Source organism: Rhinatrema bivittatum, chromosome 9 (genome assembly GCF_901001135.1).
Source record: "Rhinatrema bivittatum chromosome 9, aRhiBiv1.1, whole genome shotgun sequence".
In the NCBI taxonomy this organism is placed as follows: domain Eukaryota; kingdom Metazoa; phylum Chordata; class Amphibia; order Gymnophiona; family Rhinatrematidae; genus Rhinatrema; species Rhinatrema bivittatum.
This window is the reverse complement of record NC_042623.1, coordinates 376025-397317: the sequence shown is the minus strand read 5'-3', so window position 1 is coordinate 397317 and position 21293 is coordinate 376025. Positions and strand designations below refer to the sequence as shown.

The window sequence follows — 21293 nt, the reverse complement described above, 5'->3', positions numbered from 1 at the left end:
AAAAAAAGCCTACAGCTCCCATGCCAGCAGTCAAAAAAGCAAACAGAATGTTAGGAATTATAAGGAAGGGAATGGTTAATAAAACGGAAAATGTCATAATGCCTCTGTATCGCTCCATGGTGAGACCACACCTTGAATACTGTGTACAATTCTGGTCGCCGCATCTCAAAAAAGATATAATTGCGATGGAGAAGGTACAGAGAAGGGCAACCAAAGTGATAAGGGGAATGGAACAGCTTCCCTATGAGGAAAGACTAAAGAGGTTAGGACTTTTCAGCTTGGAGAAGAGACGGCTGAGGGGGGATATGATAGAGGTGTTTAAAATTATGAGAGGTCTAGAACGGGTAGATGTGAATCGGTTATTTAGTCTTTCGGATAGTAGAAAGACTAGGGAGCACTCCATGAAGTTAGCATGGGGCACATTTAAAACTAATCGGAGAAAGTTCTTTTTTACTCAACGCACAATTAAACTCTGGAATTTGTTGCCAGAGGATGTGGTTAGTGCAGTTAGTGTATCTGGGTTTAAAAAAGGATTGGATAAGTTCTTGGAGAAGTCCATTACCTGCTATTAATTGAGTTGATTTAGAAAATAGCCACTGCTAATACTAGCAATGGTAACATGGAATAGACTTAGTTTTTGGGTACTTGCCAGGTTCTTATGGCCTGGATTGGCCACTGTTGGAAACAGGATGCTGGGCTTGATGGACCCTTGGTCTGACCCAGCATGGCATGTTCTTATGCCTTACTCTTGAAGTGATATTATTTCTGCTTATTCAGAGGGCTTAGGCTATACTGTTATCCTTGGTTTAGTTTTATTTTTTACTTTTTGTAGATGGTTTGGTTTATAAGATTTGTAGTTAACCTGCTGTTTGTTGATGTTCCCAATTGAGATTACATTTTTTTATGATATGCTTCTGAATGTTTCCTTCTTACCAGTAAGCAGATCTCCTAATTAAGAAAATAAGAAAATGCCATACTGGGTCAGACCAAGGGTCCATCAAGCCCAGCATCCTGTTTCCAACAGTGGCCAATCCAGGCCACAAGAACCTGGCAAGTACCCAAACACTAAGTCTATTCCATGTTGCTAATGGCAGTGGATAGGGGATAAGAAGGGAAGATGAAGGTGGGGGATAGGGAGAGGATCTATGATCTGGAGAGGGGAAAGCCTCCCTCCCTCTGGCTCCAGCCCTGTATCCCTTCATTTCTCTCCTCCATCACCCTTCCCTTTCCCCTCTGTGGTCCTTGTCCCATTTCCTCACACCACTCCCAGTCCTCTCTCTCTCTCTCTCTCTCTCTCTCAGGTGCCCCCCCTCAGGTAGCTGCAATTACTTCTTAATACCACAGCAAGATTGTTTATTGTGGCAAAGAAGTGATCGTATTTCACCCATCTTGTTTACCCTTCTCTGGCTACCAGTAGAAGCCAGAATTCAATGTAAGATTTTGATCCAGATTTTCAGATGCTTGTGCTGGGGTTGCCAAAACTATTTGGCTGCTCTGTTTAGGTGGCACGAGCCTGTTAGGTCTTTGCAGCCTTGGATAGTAATACTCCTTTTGAATGGTGCTGGTTTTGCAGCTGGTTATGCAGCATTGGTCTGTATGTGTCTTTTTTTTTCATGTATTGATTAAAGTATTATTGTATTTTGCTTTTACATTAATCTATTGACCTATGATATTTGTTTGTTAATTCACATATTTCAAAATAATAAAGAGAATGTACAATAAATTAATTAAATAAAATATCTCTAGCACAAGAAATGAAATCAGTGTTTATCAGATAAATCTCCCATAATCTCCCTGTCATTTCCTGCCTCAGACCCAGGGTTCTGTCTTTGCTTCTCTTCTGTAGCAATGACTCTCATAATGCTTTTCCACCAACTCCACTACACAGCTGTTTCCTGCTGGCAAGCATCAGAACTGGGGTTAAGAAGTCAAAATGAGTTTGTGAGTGGTGGGAATGGAGAAAGAAAGTTCATGATGGGTTAGGGGAAAGAGTCATCAATTTTATGTACCACCTACATACCTAAAATATATATACCTAAATGTACAAAAAACTAAAAACAGAAGCCCTAAGAATGATGCAATGGAAATTAGGAAGCTTGTCTAATCAGTTCAACAGTGTAGATCTGTACATTTTTTAGGCTCCATATAGAATGGGAAAAAATCCAGATATTAATGAAAAAGGTGTCAACTCAATTCCCTGACTTCCGCATACATAATAAAAGATTAAAAAGTAGAGAGAATAAAGTGAATAAATATTCAAGAAAATTAGTATTAACACTATTCTTTTAAAGATTTTGGAGATGCCCAGTTCTTATCTTTAAAATAATTATCTCAAATGAAATCATCTTGTTCTTCTTATGTGGGGAATGTTAAAAGCAAAGCAAAGTTCAAAATTGCCAATCAAGAAATGAAATGAAATTAAAAAAAAAACAAAAAACAGGCACATTTTAGATCAATGTGAGCACTTTGGAAATCTGCAGGTGCAGCTTCAAAGAGGCCTTGTTAGCTCCTCGTATGTGCTCTGAGTAACTTGTTAGGTCCTCCTATGTGCTCTGAGTAGCTTGTTAGCTCCTCGTAGGTGCTCTGAGTAACTTGTTAGCTCCTCGTATGTGCTCTGAGTAACTTGTTAGCTCCTCGTAGGTGCTCTGAGTAACTTGTTAGCTCCTCGTATGTGCTCTGAGTAGCTTGTTAGCTCCTCGTAGGTGCTCTGAGTAACTTGTTAGGTCCTCCTATGTGCTCTGAGTAGCTTGTTAGCTCCTCTGTGCTAACTTGTTAGGTCCTCCTATGTGCTCTGAGTAACTTGTTTCTGCACTTACATCAGGCAGGCCGAATAATTCTTCTCCAAGTATTTACTTGTTTGGGATGTGTAAAGCAAGTTCCTTGATTCAGATCGCATTGCTTCAAAAGAGGAGAAATACTGAAATTCTGTCAAATACTGTAGTGATAGACTGTTTTTTGTATGATTTATAAAAACAATTTAGTATGCACAATACAAATATTAAGTACTTAGAGAAGTAATTACCTATATGTGTAGGGTCCTTTCTGAGTAAGTTTTGGTTTTGCTCCTTGAGTGATCACTTCCAGAGAATTTGAAACATCAAATAGCCAAAACTGCCTGTAAACTGGACTTGCTGCTGTAACCCAGTTCTCATATGCAATCGTCCCATTTTCAATGACTGCATCCTGTGCAACAAAAACAAGTTTTTTACAGTAAGAAGTTTCAAGAAATATACTGTTCCAGATCTCTTACTCAGCCCATTTGCACAACAGATAAAATACTACTAATCTGTCAAGTTACCAAAAATAGAGGAAAAGGATCCTAACAAGAATGGATAAACTGCCTCTAAGCTGGTTGGAATTCAAGTCCAGATCTGTGAATATTTAACTTGAATTTATAAAAATCAACAAAATCACTTTTGGCCAGTTTGGAATCTCTGAAAGTTTATTTTAAGTACCGAATACAAGTCCATTTCACAAATTCGATGTGTCTGAAGATAGTGTGAATTTCTTACTGCTTTGACCACAACAACTCTTTGGACGTTTTAGAGGGTAATTTTGTAACGGTCCACAGAAGAAAGTCAGTAAATATACAAAGAAATTATACCAATCTACAAAGCAAATGTGTGCTTGTATAATTGGGTTGAAAATTATCAAACTAAAACTATCTGTAAACAACCACACAGGAAGTTTTCAAGGAAATGTACATGCACACTTCTGAAAATCTCTCTCCAACTCTGCCCCCAGGAACACCTGCTCTCAGCCTGGGTAAACTAATGCACACACAGGACCTGCACATGTTACCCACCCCCCACCCCTGGGACATTCTCTGCTCAGTCTGGCTAAGCGTACGCATGCCCAGGGCCTGCATATGTAATCCCCCACCCTTGGGAACACCTGCACTCAGTCTGCATAAACTTACACACACAGCACCTGCACACGTAACTCCCTCCTTCCCCTGGGAATGCCAGAGCTCATTCTGGGTAAACCTATGTGCACACAGGACCTGCAGATGTAACCTCCTTCCCCCTTCCCCTGGGAATGCCTGCACTCACTTTGGGTACAACTATGCACATACAGGACATGTACATGTGCGTCTCCTCCCCCCAGGAACACCTGCGCTCAGTCTGGGTAAACTTACGTACGCACAGAACCTGCATATGTAACCCTCCATCCCAGGAACACCTGCGCTCAGTCTGGGTAAACTTACACGCACACAGGACCTGCACATGTAACCCTCCACCCCAGGAACACCTACGCTCAGTCTGGGTACACTTACACGCACACAGGACCTGCACATATAAGTCCACTCCCCCTTTCCGCCAGAAATGCCTCCAGTCAGTCTGGGTACACTTATGCACACACAGGACATATCTATCAGGCCAATTCAGTAAAAGTCGTGGGAGACAGGCGAAGAGAGAATTTGAAATGAAGTTGGCCATAGAGGCAAAAACTCATAATAAAAACTTTTTAAAATATATCCAAAGCAAAAAACCTGTGAGGGAGTCGGTTGGACCATTAGATGGCAGAGGGGTTAAAGGGGCTCTTAGGGAAGATAAGGCCATTGCAGAAATTGCAGAAAGACTAAATGTATTCTTTGCCTCCGTGTTTACTAATGAGGATGTTGGGGAGATACCAGTTCCGGAGATGGTTTTCAGGGGTGATGACTCAGACGAACTGAACAAAATCACTGTGAACCTGGAAGATGTAGTAGGCCAGATTGACAAACTAAAGAGTAGCAAATCACCTGGACCGTATGGTATGCATCCTAGGGTTCTGAAGGAACTCAAAAATGAAATTTCTGATCTATTAGTTAAAATTTGTAACCTATCATTAAAATCATCCATTGTACCTGAAGACTGGAGGGTGGCCAATGTAACCCCAATATTTAAAAAAGGCTCCAGGGGCGATCCGGGTAATTATAGACCAGTGAGCCTGACTTCAGTGCCGGGAAAAATAGTGGAAACTATTCTCAAGATCAAAATTGTAGAGCATATAGAAAGACATGATTTAATGGGACACAGTCAACATGGATTTACCCAAGGGAAGACTTGCCTAACAAATCTGCTTCATTTTTTTGAAGGGGTTAATAAATATGTGGATAAAGGTGAACCGGTAGATGTAGTGTATTTGGATTTTCAGAAGGCGTTTGACAAAGTCCCTCATGAGAGGCTTCTACGAAAACTAAAAAGTCATGGGATAGGAGGCGATGTCCATTCGTGGATTACAAACTGGTTAAAGATAGGAAACAGAGAGTAGGATTAAATGGTCAATATTCTCAGTGGAAAAGGGTAAACAGTGGAGTACCTCAGGGATCTGTATTGGGACCGGTGCTTTGCAATATATATATAAATGATCTGGAAAGGAATACGACGAGTGAGGTTATCAAATTTGCGGATGATACAAAATTATTCAGAGTAGTTAAATCTCAGGCAGACTGTGATACATTACAGGAGGACCTTGCAAGACTGGAAGATTGGGCATCCAAATGGCAGATGAAATTTAATGTGGACAAGTGCAAGGTGTTGCACATAGGGAAGAATATCCCTTGCTGTAGTTACACGATGTTAGGTTCCATATTAGGAGCTACCACCCAGGAAAAAGATCTAGGCATCATAGTGGATAATACTTTAAAATCGTCGGCTCAGTGTGCTGCAGCAGTCAAAAAGCAAATAGAATGTTAGGAATTATTAGGAAGGGAATGGTTAATAGAACGGAAAATGTCATAATGCCTCTGTATCGCTCCATGGTGAGACCGCACCTTGAATACTGTGTACAATTCTGGTCGCCGCATCTCAAAAAAGATATAGTTGCGATGGAGAAGGTACAGAGAAGTGCAACCAAAATGATAAAGGGGATGGAACAGCTCCCCTATGAGGAAAGGCTGAAGAGGTTAGGGCTGTTCAGCTTGGAGAAGAGACAGCTGAGAGGGGATATGATAGAGGTCTTTTAGATCATGAGAGGTCTTGAACAAGTAGATGTGACTCGGTTATTTACACTTTCGAATAATAGAAGGACTAGGGGGCATTCCATGAAGTTAGCAAGTAACACATTTAAGACTAATCGGAGAAAATCTTTTTCACTCAACGCACAATAAAGCTCTGGAATTTGTTGCCCGAGAAGGTAGTTAGTGCAGTTAGTGTAGCTGGGTTCAAAAAAGGTTTGGATAAGTTCTTGGAGGAGAAGTCCATTAATGGCTATTAATCAATTATTCTTAGGGAATAGCCACTGCTATTAATTGCATCAGTAGCATGGGTTCTTCTTAGTGTTTGGGTAATTGCCAGGTTCTTGTGGCCTGGTTTTTGGCCTCTGTTGGAAACAGGATGCTGGGCTTGATGGACCCTTGGTCTGTCCCAGCATGGCAATTTCTTATGTTCTTATGTTCTTAAGTATATATACAAGATAGATTTAAAAAATATACATATTGTTGAGTGGGGCTACACATGGAAGCGTAAATGACTGGACCAATCAACTGGGGATTAGGGGGTCAAGGGAAACGGACAAAGGGAGGGTCAAGTGAAAGCGGGCAAAGGGAGGAGATTACTATGTACATTGTGAGAAACGGACAAAGGAAGGGGATTACTGTGTTCATTATGAGAAAGACAGGAGAGAGGAGTCCAGGAGAGGGGTGTCATAGTAACAGTGGTCTGAGCTATGTTTGGTCCACATCTGGATAGGCCATTTTAAAGAGCCATGTCTTGATTCCTTTTTTAAATCTGCGCAGACAAGGTTCTAGGAGGAGTTCAGTGGGCAAGGTATTCCAAAGGGAGGGACCGGCAATGGAGAAGGCTCTTTCTCTCATGAAAGTGAGATGTGCAGTTTTGAGGGTGGGAGTGTAGAGGGTTCCTGCAAGATTGGATCTGGATGGACGACTGGAGGAGCGAAAATGTGGCGCATTCTCAAACCAGGTGTGATTATTGTTATATAGTAGGTTGTGGAGAATGGTGAGGGTTTTGTATCTTATGCGGGAAGAGATGAGTAACCAATGGAAGGTCCTTTAGGATAGGGGTGATGTGGTCGGCTTTGCGGGTATTTGTAAGAATTCTAGCCATGGCATTTTGCAACATTTGCAGGGGTTTGATCGTAGAAAAGGGGAGGCCCAGAAGTAGAGAGTTGCAGAATCCAGTTTGGATAGTATATTGGTCTGTAGGACTATGCGGAAGTCTTGGTAATGTAGGAGAGGTTTAAGATTTTTGAGGATGTGGAGTTTGTAAAAGCCTGCTTTTATGGTGTTGTTTATATGATGTTTGAAATTTAGCTGTTGGTCAAGAGAGACACCGAGATCTCTCACATTGAGAGTGGGTGAATCTATGTGAGGGGAAGAGCTGCTTAGTGTTGTAAGCGTGCGGAGTGTGGGATTGGAGATGGTAAGGATTTCTGTTTTTGTTGCATTTAGGGTGAGATGAAGGTTGGAGAGAAGTGTATTGATAGAGGCAAGACATGATTCCCAGAATTGTAGGGTTTTGGGGAGGGATTCTTGGATAAGGATGAGGATTTGAACGTCGTCGGCATACAGGAAAAACTTTAGGCCGAGGTTGGAGAGAAGGTAGCAGAGGGGTAACAGGTAGCTATTTAACAGTGTTGAGGAGAGGGAAGAGCCCTGAGGGACGCCCTGGGTGAGGGGAATGTGTGAGGATTCACAGTTAGCTATTTTTACGGAATAGTCTCTGTTGTTGAGGTAGGACGAGAACCATTGATGTGCTGTGCCTGAAATACCTATTTCAGAAAGGCGAGTGAGGAGGATTTTATGGTTGACGGTGTCAAAGGCCGCCGAGATGTCAAGGAGGGCAAGGATATAAGATTGACCATGGTCCATGCCCTTGATGTCAGAGAGTGTGATGAGGAGGCTTTCGGTGTTGTGAGCTTTGTGAAAGCCAAACTGAGAGGGGTGAAAGGTATTGCATTCTTCCAGGAAGTCAGTAAGCTGGGCATTCACTACTTTCTCCATAATTTTTGCTAAGAAGGGCAGATTGGAAATGGGACGGTAGTTAGCTGGATTACTGGGATCAAGGTTGGGTTTTTTGAGGAGGGGTTTGACTATTGCATGTTTAAGGGGGTCGGGAACTTTGCCATGTGAGAGGGAGCAATTGATTATATCAGCCAGGGGTTTTGCAATTATAGTGGGGAAAGTAAGGAGTGTCTTAGTGGGGATTGTGTTGGATGAATGGGTGGCGGGTTTAACTTTTTTTTAGGATGGATTCAATTTCCTTAGGTGAAGTTAGATCGAGGGACTCGAGGTCTGCACTGGTATTTTTGGGGAGTGGGGTGACAGGGGAGGGATTAGTGGGGAAGCGTAGAAGGATATTCGTGATTTTGTTTCTAAAAAACATAGCAAGTTCCTCACATTTTCTATTGTCGTTTTCTTCAGTGGGGAGGGGGGGGGGACGAGTTGGTGAGTTCTGTAACATTATAATGCTACTCCCATAGCAACATAAAACTTAACTAGGAACTGATCAAAATTGAGATGAAGGCAGCAGTCCAGCAGCAAGAGGGGGGCTTCCCAGTCTTTTGCATCGAGTGTCACATGTATGATTTTTTACCCACCGGTGAGAAGTTGTACATGTGCATGCGATGCAAAGAGCTCCTGGCTCTCAGAGAACGAGTCCGATCTCTGGATGCTAGAGTGGCAGACCTGGAGGAGCTGAGGCAGACAGAGAGGTATATAGTTGAGACCTTCAGGGACATAGTAGTCTAGTCAAGTCCCAACTTCAGACTGGCAGCCCTGGTGCTGCCTTGGAGGAAAAAGGTCTCATGATGGGAGAGCACCAACCAGGTGTAGCAGGAAAGGATCCTGTAGCAAGGACCTGCTCTCTAGGTGATGCATTGTCCTTTTGCACTGAGGATATCTCCCCAAGGCCTACTGCCCAGGCGGGAAGGGTTAGGTCGGCCGTCATAGTTGGTGATTCGATTATTAGGAATGTAGATAGCTGGGTGGCTGGTGGGCGTGAGGATCGCCTGGTAACATGCCTACCTGGTGCGAAGGTGGCGGACCTCACGCGTCACCTAGATAGGATTTTAGACAGTGCTGGGGAGGAGCCAGCTGTCGTGGTACATGTGGGCACCAACGACATAGGAAAATGTGGGAGGGAGGTTCTGGAAGCCAAATTTAGGCTCTTAGATAAAAAGTTTAAATCCAGAACCTCCAGGGTAGCATTCTCTGAAATGCTCCCTGTTCCACTCGCAGGTCACCAGAGGCAGGCAGAGCTCCGGAGTCTCAATGCTTGGATGAGACGATGGTGCAAGGAAGAGGGATTCAGTTTTGTTAGGAACTGGGGAACCTTTTGGGGAAGGGGGAGTCTCTTCCGAAGGGATGGGCGCCACCTTAACTAGACTGCTGGCGCTAACCTTTAAAAAGGAGATAGAGCAGCTTTTAAACTAGAACAAAGGGGAAAGCAGACAGTCGCTCAGCAGCGCATGGTTCGGAGAGAGGTATCTTCAAAGGATACTAATGATGCATTAGAATTAGGGCATCCTGACAGTGAGGTTCCAATAATTAGAAAAATAGTCCAAGTGCCTGTAACTAAAAACTCACCTGAGCTAAAAAATTCTAACTTATCCCTATCAATTAAAAGGCAGAATGAAAATACAAACAAAAAAACAAACTTTGAAATGTTTGTTTGCTAATGCCAGAAGTCTAAGAAGTAAGATGGGAGAATTAGAATGTATAGCAGTAAATGATGACATAGACTTAATTGGCATCTCAGAGACATGGTGGAAAGAGGATAACCAATGGGACAGTGCTATACCGGGGTACAAATTATATCGCAATGACAGAGAGGAGCACTCGGGAGGAGGTGTGGTGCTTTATGTTCGGGATGGCATAGAGTCCAACAGGATAAACATCCTGCATGAGACTAAATACAAAATTGAATCTTTATGGGTAGAAATCCCTTGTGTGTCAGGGAAGACTACAGTGATAGGGGTATACTACCGTCCTCCTGGTCAAGATGGTGAGATGGACAGTGAAATGCTAAGAGAAATTAGGGAAGCTAACCAAATTGGTAGTGGAGTAATAATGGGAGACTTCAATTACCCCAATATAGACTGGGTAAATGTATCATCGGGTCACGCTAGAGAGATAACGTTCCTGGATGGAATAACTGATAGCTTTATGGAGCAATTGGTTCAGGAACCGACGAGAGAGGGAGCAATTTTAGATCTAATTCTCAGTGGAGCACAGGACTTGGTGAGAGAGGTAACGGTGGTGGGGCCGCTTGGCAATAGTGATCATAATATGATCAAATTTGATTTAATGACTGGAAAAGGAACAATGTGCAAATCCAAGGCTCTCGTGCTAAACTTTCAAAAGGGAAACTTTGATAAAATGAGAAAAATTGTTAGAAAAAAACTGAAAGGAGCAGCTACAAAAGTAAAAAATGTCCAAGAGGCATGGTCGTTGTTAAAAAAAATACCATTCTAGAAGCACAGTCCAGATGTATTCCACACATTAAGAAAGGTGGAAAGAAGGCAAAACGATTACCGGCATGGTTAAAAGGGGAGGTGAAAGAAGCTATTTTAGCCAAAAGATCTTCATTCAAAAATTGGAAGAAGGATTCAACAGAAGAAAATAGGATAAAGCATAAACATTGGCAAGTTAAATGTAAGACATTGATAAGCAGGCTAAGAGAGAATTTGAAAAGAAGTTGGCTGTAGAGGCAAAAACTCACAGTAAAAACTTTTTTAAATATATCCGAAGCAGAAAGCCTGTGAGGGAGTCAGTTGGACCGTTAGATGATCGAGGGGTTAAAGGGGCAATTAGAGAAGATAAGGCCATCGCGGAAAGATTAAATGATTTCTTTGCTTCGGTGTTTACTGAAGAGGATGTTGGGGAGGTACCCGTAATGGAGAAGGTTTTCATGGGTAATGATTCAGTTGGACTGAATCAAATCATGGTGAACCTAGAAGATGTGGAAGGCCTGATTGACAAACTGAAGAGTAGTAAATCACCTGGACCGGATGGTATACACCCCAGAGTTCTGAAGGAACTAAAAAATGAAATTTCAGACCTATTAGTAAAAATTTGTAACTTATCATTAAAATCATCCATTGTACCTGAAGACTGGAGGATAGCAAATGTAACCCCAATATTTAAAAAAGGCTCCAGGGGTGATCCGGGAAACTACAGACCGGTTAGCCTGACTTCAGTGCCAGGAAAAATAGTGGAAAGTGTTCTAAACATCAAAATCACAGAACATATAGAAAGACATGGTTTAATGGAACAAAGTCAGCATGGCTTTACCCAGGGCAAGTCTTGCCTCACAAATCTGCTTCACTTTTTTTGAAGGAGTTAATAAACATTTATTTATTTATTTATTTATAACTTTTTTTATACTGAAGTTCAGGTAACAGAATTACTTATCACTCCGGTTTACATTATAACAAGTAGAAAACAATGACAATATATGTTAAACATGTGGATAAAGGTGAACCGGTAGATGTAGTATATTTGGATTTTCAGAAGGCGTTTGACAAAGTTCCTCATGAGAGGCTTCTAGGAAAAGTAAAAAGTCATGGGATAGGTGGCGATGTCCTTTCGTGGATTGCAAACTGGCTAAAAGACAGGAAACAGAGAGTAGGATTAAATGGGCAATTTTCTCAGTGGAAGGGAGTGGGCAGTGGAGTGCCTCAGGGATCTGTATTGGGACCCTTACTTTTCAATATATTTATAAATGATCTGGAAAGAAATACGACGAGTGAGATAATCAAATTTGCAGATGACACAAAATTGTTCAGAGTAGTTAAATCACAAGCAGATTGTGATAAATTGCAGGAAGACCTTGTGAGACTGGAAAATTGGGCATCCAAGTGTGTGTTCTGTGTGAGGGGTGATGTATACGGGGAATAGCGAGGGGATACATGGACAATTCAGAGAAAGGTCACAAGGGGGTATGAGAGCCTTAAGTTAACAGAAAACACTGCATTGAGCAAAGGCAACTGTGCGTGGGAACGCTGGTCCGGTGCAGGTAATGGTTAAAAAAGGGGCTTGGCTGGATTTCTTTAGAAGTACTTTTCACAGGTGCACCCAGAACACTAGCCAACGGTGCTTTGGTCGTGAGAGGCTTTCCCCTTGAGGACGCTGATATTAGTGAAACGAGGGTCCTTGGCGGGGATTACCATTACAGTCAGGGATTATTTTACATCAGAGTGGAAATACTGTAGCATGATTTATGACAGAGGTCTCAGCTTGTCACTAATATATTTCCCCAAAGTGTATTTTCCCTAAAGCACTTTTTCTAGACTAGGAGTAGGAGGAGGAGTTACAGATTTTGGGATTAATCCCATGGCTTTAACCCTACCTTCTTGGGGGAGAGGCTATCTTTTGGAAGTTTATGACCTCTGGGAGCATGCTCAGTGATCAGAGGATTAGGTGCAGCTAAAGGAACTAGAAATTCCTCCTAAAATCTCAACAGAATGGGTGAATTGACTGCAGAAGAAAGAAGGAGAGACATCCCTCCCGAGTCTCAATTCATAAGTGCTGTTTTGCAGAGATTCCTCCCAAATTTCAACAATAGAGAAGAATCTGGTTTTGAAGATTTTTGGATATTTTTGGTCTGAAGGGAAGGGGTACCGCACTGTCTCCCTGAGGATCGGGATTTGGATATCTTTTTGCACAAGCAAACATGGAAAGAGAGATAGACTTAAGGACCTTGGATTAGAAGAACTCAGTCTCAACTCTGGACATGTTGGAATTACCGTTGAAGTTGTTTGGAAGTTTTGGTAACCTAGTTGAACCTTTTCATGGACATGGGGATATATTTTTCCACTGGTTGTTGATACATGTTGCAGCTGCTCTCTAGTTATCCAACCCTCACTGGAGAGGATATTTTTTCTATCAGGATAATGGTGCAAGAGAAATTAGAAAGGAGATAGCACCTAAGATGCATAAAATGACAATCATTCATTGCCATCATATTTATGATACTGTTTTTTATTTCTGGTATTGTGGCTTGGATCATCCTTTTTAAGTTACAGTAAAGACTATTTTTATTTCAACACCAAACTTGGACTCCTTTAGATTTCTTTGTTTGCCCTTCTTGGATGTGCAAGGGATGAATGGTCCCTGATGTGACTCAAAGGTGTTTGCCCACGGTGTTGCTTTTGATTCCCCTACCTTTGATTTTCCCCTTCTGGCACCTTCAAGAGATTTTGAGGCTAGAGCCCTGGAAGTTAATCTTCCCCCCTATCCGGACTCAAACCTGGACCATATCACCCCTAGTGAAGGATAAAGCACCAAAAATGGGGGGACAGGTCTCACACACACACACACATATATATATATATATATATATATGTATATTAATGCTAAAATGTCATTCTTGTACACTCTCCTCTTCCCCCTCACTCCCCCTTCCCCTCCCTCTCAGTAACTCAAACCCCTATCCCACTCTCACCTCCCTTTCCTTCCACTCACCATCTTCCTTCCCCCACCAGTCACTCAAACCCCTTACCCTTATTCTCATCCCTCTTTCCTCTCTGTCACTCACCTCCTTCCTTCCACTCCCTCCTTCACTCAAACTCATTTCCCTCATGCTCACCTCTCTTCCCTCTCAGTCACTCACTCCCTCACCCCCTCACTCACCTAATCAGTCATGCAACACAGTCTCCCCTTCCCCTTCCTCACTCTTACCCCTCCGCTTCCCTTCCCTCTCAGTCACAATACCATGTGACTAACCTCTTCCACAAGGTGGTCCTCCTTCCTGCAAGGGAAGTCCAAGAAGCCGGTTGGCAGGACACTACTGGGGATCAAGTGCTGCTGTCTCTAATCATTGGCGGGAGTGGGAACCCCCGTCAGCGCCACACAAATCGGTGGTGTGCAGGGCCTTTAATCACCGACTGGGGGTGGGAACCCCTGCTGGCACGTCACAACCTAACACCTCCATGTGGATATTAGGGTTGGCAACTGGCTCCAGATTTTCAGGAGAAGTTAATCCAGTCCTGGTTTTACCCCATTGCATGCAAGGACTTATTCTTATTTCCCTATTGTATTCCTTAAGAAAATCAAGACTATAAGTACCTGCATGCAGGGGAGTAAAGCCAAGACTGGATCAACCTGTCCTGAAAATCTGGAGCAAATTGGCAACCCTAACGAGGAGTAGAATCTGATCACTGGTAGTGGAGCAGGAACCCCAACAGCATGACACCCCATGGACGCTTTCTACCTGTGGCTGGAAAAGTTAAAAAAAAGCGACGACCTGACTACATGCCAGTTTTCAGCTCAGGATTTTATTGGTCTGCCCCTTAATCCATCCCTGCTCCACTCCCAGTGGGTGGACTTGGGGCCATGCTCCAGCCATAGCTATGCCACTTCTTTGTTGGCGCTCAAATTTATGAACTTCTTCAAGATGATGCATTTAATCATGCATTGTGTGGCAAGGAAAAGATGGTGTGGAAAGGCTTCCAATCAGTGGTAACAAATTTTCTCGGAAATGACAAGCAGATAACGACATAAAGTGGGTGGGGAAAACCTGCTCAAGGCATACAAAAGACTTGGTTGTAACATTTCATTAAAGATACAATTTTTTGCACTCTTATCTCGATTTTTTTCCACAAAACTGCAAAGCAGTGAGTGATGAGCATAATGAGCGATTTCACCAGGACATCACAGCAATGGAAAACGGAGCCCAACAATGCTTGCAGACTATTGCTAGACAGGGACAAGAGATGTTCCATTTAATGAATATAAAAAACAAGCCAAGAAGAGCTGAGTAGCCACTGAATAAGGATTAAACTCTCTCACTCACACTCTCTCTCTCTCATATATATCTATCTATCTATCTATATATATATATATATATATATATATATATATATAGATATAGTTTGGGGGCTTTTGTTTCACTGTAAATGTTATTTATTTATTTGTACAGGACAGGTGAAATAGTATGCAACCATAAATATACGAAAAGACTTAAGTTTACAAATTGTAATTAAAACTCTACTATTTATGCAATATATATGCAAGAAACATAGACATAAAATGTAAAAACTTAAATATCATGAAAATACTAGTAACCAATCAGCTGGTCTACTTGTCATATTGAATTCAGCACATTCAATAATAAATGGAAGATTTTATTGCTGAAGCAGACAATATCTAAAAATTTGTATAGCAGTGTATCCAGTACCTAATTCACGGGCCGATACAATAAAAAACGCGCGCTCAGGACACTCGCCGGTGTGCGCAATTCAGTATTTAAATTAGGTCCGGCGGTAGATCAGGGTAAAAGGAGGCGCTAGGGACACTAGCGCGTCCCTAGCGCCTCCTTTTTGACAGCAGCGGCTATCAGCGGGTTTGACAGCCGACTCTCAATTTTGCCGGCGTTGGTTCTCGAGCCCGCTGACAGCCATGGGCTCGGAAACCGGACGCCGGCAAAATTGAGCGTCCGGTTTTCGGCCCGACAGCCGCAGGCCGAATTCAAAATTTTATTTTATTTTTTTCTACTTTTTTACTCTTCGGGACCTCCGACTTAATATCGCTATGATATTAAGTCGGAGGGTGCACAGGAATGCAGTTTTTACTGCTTTTCTGTGCACTTTCCTGGTGCCGGAAGAAATTAGCGCCGACCCAAAGGTCGGCGCTAATTTCTGAAAGTAAAATGTGCGGCTTGGCTGCACATTTTACTTTCTGTATCCCGCGCGCATACCTAATAGCGCCCTCAACATGCATTTGCATGTTGAGGGCGCTATTAGGTGCCGCGGGTTGGACGCGCGTTTTCCTCCCCTTACTGAATAAGGGGTAAGGGAAAACGCGCGTCCAAGAGCAGGATAACAGTGCGCTCCGGAGCGCACTGTACTGTATCGGCCTGTCAGAAAAATAAGAAGGACATGGTGGGTGTCAAGAGCAGTCCATGATGACTAAGCTGACTGATGGCCTGGAAGCTCTCTGATTTAATTTATGCTTTTTAATTAATGTTAAAGCATATATCCTCCCATATAGGGTTTGGGGGATTTTTTAACAGTTTTATGCTCTTAACTATTTCCATGGACTCCCTCTCTTTCTTTGTGGTCTAACGAAGGTATATTCAAGTCTATATTTTTGTCCTGAATTTATGTTAGAAATGGAATAATTATTTATCCCTATATTCTTCTTTGCTTATTTCAAGTTTGTTTTGACTTAGTTATATTTAAAATGCAACTTTAAAAAAGAAATACCTAGTAATAGTAGCAATAGTTAATATTTGAATAAGTTAGGTTGGGGTAGGAGAGCACGCAGATAGATGTGGTTTGGTCACACGGTGCCTACCTGGACTTCAATCAAACACAACATCCCAAATTACTTGGGGTTATAAGAGTGTCAGCAGTTAGGTAGAAGACATCACCTCAAAAATGAATAGAGGAGGAATGAAATTGAGGCCTCTTGGTGATTTTGTGTTTCCTGAGGACAGCGGCTGTAAGTCCCTAACAGCTTTGTCACTGTAGCATAATTATCCCTCGTTTGCTTTTCACCTGCTCAAAGACTTTCATGTTATAGCAAAGTCCACTGCATCTTTCAAAGGGTAAATGATTAGATCATTTATAACCACTGAAAGGTAATACTTTATCGCGTGAAAAAGAATAACCTTGTCTTTTATCATATCATTACCCAGACAATGTAGATAAAAAGTGCATTTTGATCAGATCAGTTAGCTGGGCTAGAAATGAATCTGTGAAATGTCTTCCTTATCTTGCTTTCTGCAGTTACAGGGCAAACTTGATTTCCAGCCCAGTGTTCATAATCCTGCCTTTAAGAGATGATATAACAAGGGAGTATTAGGTGTGAGTGGGTTTTGGCCACTGTTACCTATAGGCAATAGGGCAGCCTCCTCTGGGCCCTGCATAGCAGGGGCTCAGTGGCTCTGGCCTGAGGTCTCCCTTGGCCTGTGCCTGCAAGCTCAGTCAGCAGAGATCAGCTTTCTGCTTCAGTCCCTACCCTCTCAGACAACCATCTGCTTCCTTACCCACTCCAGTCCCTCCCTTCCTGTCATTCAGGGCTAGAGGACACACAATATTGCCAGTCAAGACAAATGTACATAACAAATGAGTCTTTTACAGAAGATACTGAAGAAACTCTTTAGTCAAGCCCTTCCTCGTAAACAAACATTGCATCATAATTAGATGGCATGACAACATCTTCCTAGAAAGTATGGAAACCTAAAGATTATGTAAAATACGATAAAATGGCAATTACAACAACAATTAACTTTCAAAGACCAACTGAGTGGCAAAGCTAACCAGTTACCTTAACATATTATTTTCATAACAGCATAAGAACATGCCATCCTGGATCAGACCAAGAGTCCATCAAGCCCAGCATCCTATTTCCAACAGTGGCCAATCCAAGTCACAAGTACCAGCCAAGTACCTACACATTAAATAGATCTCAAGCTAATATTCCTTACTGATTCATAGCAGTTTACAACTTTTTCCTCTAGGAACGTATCCAAACCATTTTTAAACCCAGTTAACTAATTGCCATAACCACATCCTCTGGCAATGAATTCCAGAGATTAATTATGTTTTGAGTGAAAAAGAATTTTCTCTGATTTGTTTTAAATGAGCTACTTGCTAACTTCATGGCATGCCCCCTGGTCCTTCTATTATCTGAGAGAGTAAATAACTGATTTACATTAACTTGTTCAAGTCTTTCATGATTTTGTAGACTTCTATCATATCCCCCCTCAGTTGTCTCTTCTCCAAACTGAACAGCCCTAACCTCTTTAGCCTTTCCACATAGGGAAGCTGTTCCATCCCCTTTATCATTTTGGTTGCCCTTCTCTGTACCTTCTCCATCACAACTATATCTTTTTTGAGATGCAAACACCAGAATTGTACTCAGAATTCAAGGTGCGATACAGAGGCATTATGACATCCTCCATTTTATTTGCCTTTCCCTTCCTAATAATTCCTAACATTCTGTTTGCCTTTTTGACTGCCATAGCATGCAGAGCTGATGATTTCAAACTTATCCACTACGACGCCTAGCTTTCTTTCCTGGGTAGTAACTTCTAAGATAGAACCTAACATTGTGTAACTACAGCAAGGGTTATTTTTCCCTCTGTGCACCACTTTGCACTTGTCCACATTAAATTTCATCTGCCACTTGGAAGCCCAATATTCCAGTCTCACAAGATCTTCCTGCAATTTATCACAATCCACTTGAGATTTAACTACTCTGCATAATTGTGTATCATCCACAAATTTGATCACCTCAGGAGTATTTTAAGCAAACCTAGGCAGCTAAGTTTACAGCTGAAAATTGTTCTAAATGTAGCCAGACAAAATGTGTCCTGTTTATTTATTTAGAATTTTTTTATATTCCACCTAGTTTGAGACAAGTTGCAGATCAGAAAAATAAAAATTCAACAGCATGTGACTCATTAAATTTAAGCCTGCAATTCATTTCCTTAGTTTTAGGTGTGTAAGTTAGGAATTTAGTAAATTGCTGAAAATCTATGCTAACTTACTAACTTCTTTCCCTCACCTGACTAAGCCCCATTTTTTACCACCTAAATGTATGCAACCTGCACATTTAGACCTGGACTCTCTTAAGGTCGCAGCCCCGTAGACTGCCTCCAACCCCGCCCCCTGGACTGCCCCTCCCACTCCCTTTTCAGGCCCCGGACTTAATCAAATACCGGGCCCGTTTGAAAATTTGCATGCATAAGGCCAGGGATTTATGCGCACGGGGGTTTAAGGTTTTACTCAATTATGTATGTGTGTGTGAGTGTGCATGCCTGTGAGAGCCCATATATGCACACAGGCTCTCACAGGCACAAAACATACACAAACACACAGGTTCTCACACAGACACATTCACAGACACACAGGTTCTCACACAGACACATTCACAGGCACACAGGTTCTCACACAGGCACACAGGTTCTCACACAGACACATTCACAGACACACAGGTTCTCACACAGGCACACAGGTTCTCACACAGACACACAGGTTCTCACACAGACACATTCACAGACACACAGGTTCTCACACAGACACATTCACAGGCACACAGGTTCTCACACAGATACACACACACACACAAACAGGCTCTCACTCATTCACACATATATATATATATTTATATGCACACAGGTTCTCATACAGACACATTCACAGGCACACAGGTTCTCACACAGATACACACACACACACAAACAGGCTCTCACTCATTCACACATATATATATATATATGCACACAGGTTCTCACACAGACACATTCACAGGCACACAGGTTCTCACACAGGCACACAGGTTCTCACACAGACACACAGGTTCTCACACAGACACATTCACAGACACACAGGTTCTCACACAGACACATTCACAGGCACACAGGTTCTCACACAGATACACACACACACACACAAACAGGCTCTCACTCATTCACACACATATATATATATATATATGCACACAGGTTCTCACACAGACACATTCACAGGCACACAGGTTCTCACACAGATACACACACACACACACAAACAGGCTCTCACTCATTCACACACATATATATATATATATATATATATATATATATGCACACAGGTTCTCACACAGACACATTCAGACACACAGGTTCTCACACAGACACATTCACAGGCACACAGGTTCTCACACAGATACACACACACACACACACAAACAGGCTCTCACTCATTCACACATATATATATATATTTATATGCACACAGGTTCTCATACAGACACATTCACAGGCACACAGGTTCTCACACAGATACACACACACACACACAAACAGGCTCTCACTCATTCACACATATATATATATATATGCACACAGGTTCTCACACAGACACATTCACAGGCACACAGGTTCTCACACAGGCACACAGGTTCTCACACAGACACACAGGTTCTCACACAGACACATTCACAGACACACAGGTTCTCACACAGACACATTCACAGGCACACAGGTTCTCACACAGATACACACACACACACACAAACAGGCTCTCACTCATTCACACATATATATATATATATATGCACACAGGTTCTCACACAGACACATTCACAGGCACACAGGTTCTCACACAGATACACACACACACACAAACCGGCTCTCACTCATTCACTCATATATATATATATATGCACACAGGTTCTCACACAGACACATTCACAGGCACACAGGTTCTCACACAGATACACACACACACACACAAACAGGCTCTCACTCATTCACACATATATATATATATATGCACACAGGTTCTCACACAGACACATTCAGTCACACAGGTTCTCACACAGACACATTCACAGACACACAGGTTCTCACACAGACACAGTCACAGACACACAGGTTCTCACACAGACACATTCACAGGCACACAGGTTCTCACACAGGCACACAGACACATTCACAGACACACAGGTTCTCACACAGACACATTCACAGGCACACATGTTCTCACACAGGCACACAGGTTCTCACACAGATACACACACACACACACACACACACACACAAACAGGCTCTCACTCATTCACACACATATATATATATATGCACACAGGTTCTCACACAGACACATTCACAGGCACACAGGTTCTCACACAGGCACACAGGTTCTCACACAGACACATTCACAGGCACACAGGTTCTCACATAGATACACACACACACACACACACACACAAACAGGCTTTCAGACTCACAAAGGCTCTCACTCATTCACACATACATACATGCTCACACACATGGTCTCCTGTGGCAGGATAAGCTCGTGCATGTTATTAAATCAGTGCGTCCATGTGCGTGCGCTGCTTTTAAAATCTTCTCCAATGTATCTGTGAGGGTGAGGGAGAGGCAGCCTGTGTATGTTAGAGAGAGGGAGTGTGTGAGAGAATGAATGTGTTACTGTGCTTGTGTATGAGAGAGAAGATAAAATGTGTGCGGTCCTACCTCCCCCAATCCACGACAATCTCAGGGTGACTGGAAAACAGATACCAGGTATGGAGAGCAGATTTTTAAATCCTTATTAGTTTTAATTATTGGGTGTAATTTGATGATTCTGCTCTTTTGAAATATTTTTGGGGGAGGGAAATAGAACGTTTTTAATTACATTTTTTATTCATCACATTTTTTTAAATTTGTTTTGGTATTTGTGAAATTTTTGAAATTCTATTCATTAACTGGTTTGAAATATTCTTTTTATGAATATGACTTTACTATTATGATTAATGTTTTATATTTCTTGATTTTATTATTTAATGTTTTATGACAAATGGCAATGTTTCTATATTTCTATTGTTGCTCTGTATATAGAAGCTGAGTTGTTGTGGG

General features: G+C 42.1%; 1 protein-coding gene across 1 annotated transcript in view; it reads right to left on the bottom strand.

Moving 5' to 3' along the window:
- The window catches only part of CD36 (CD36 molecule), a 142817-nt gene that overhangs the window by 104641 nt on the left and 16883 nt on the right, over positions 1–21293 (bottom strand). The window contains exon 2 of the mRNA XM_029616476.1: positions 3023–3183. Within this exon, the coding sequence (XP_029472336.1) occupies positions 3023–3183 (161 nt within the window). The remainder of the gene's footprint in view (positions 1–3022; positions 3184–21293) is intronic.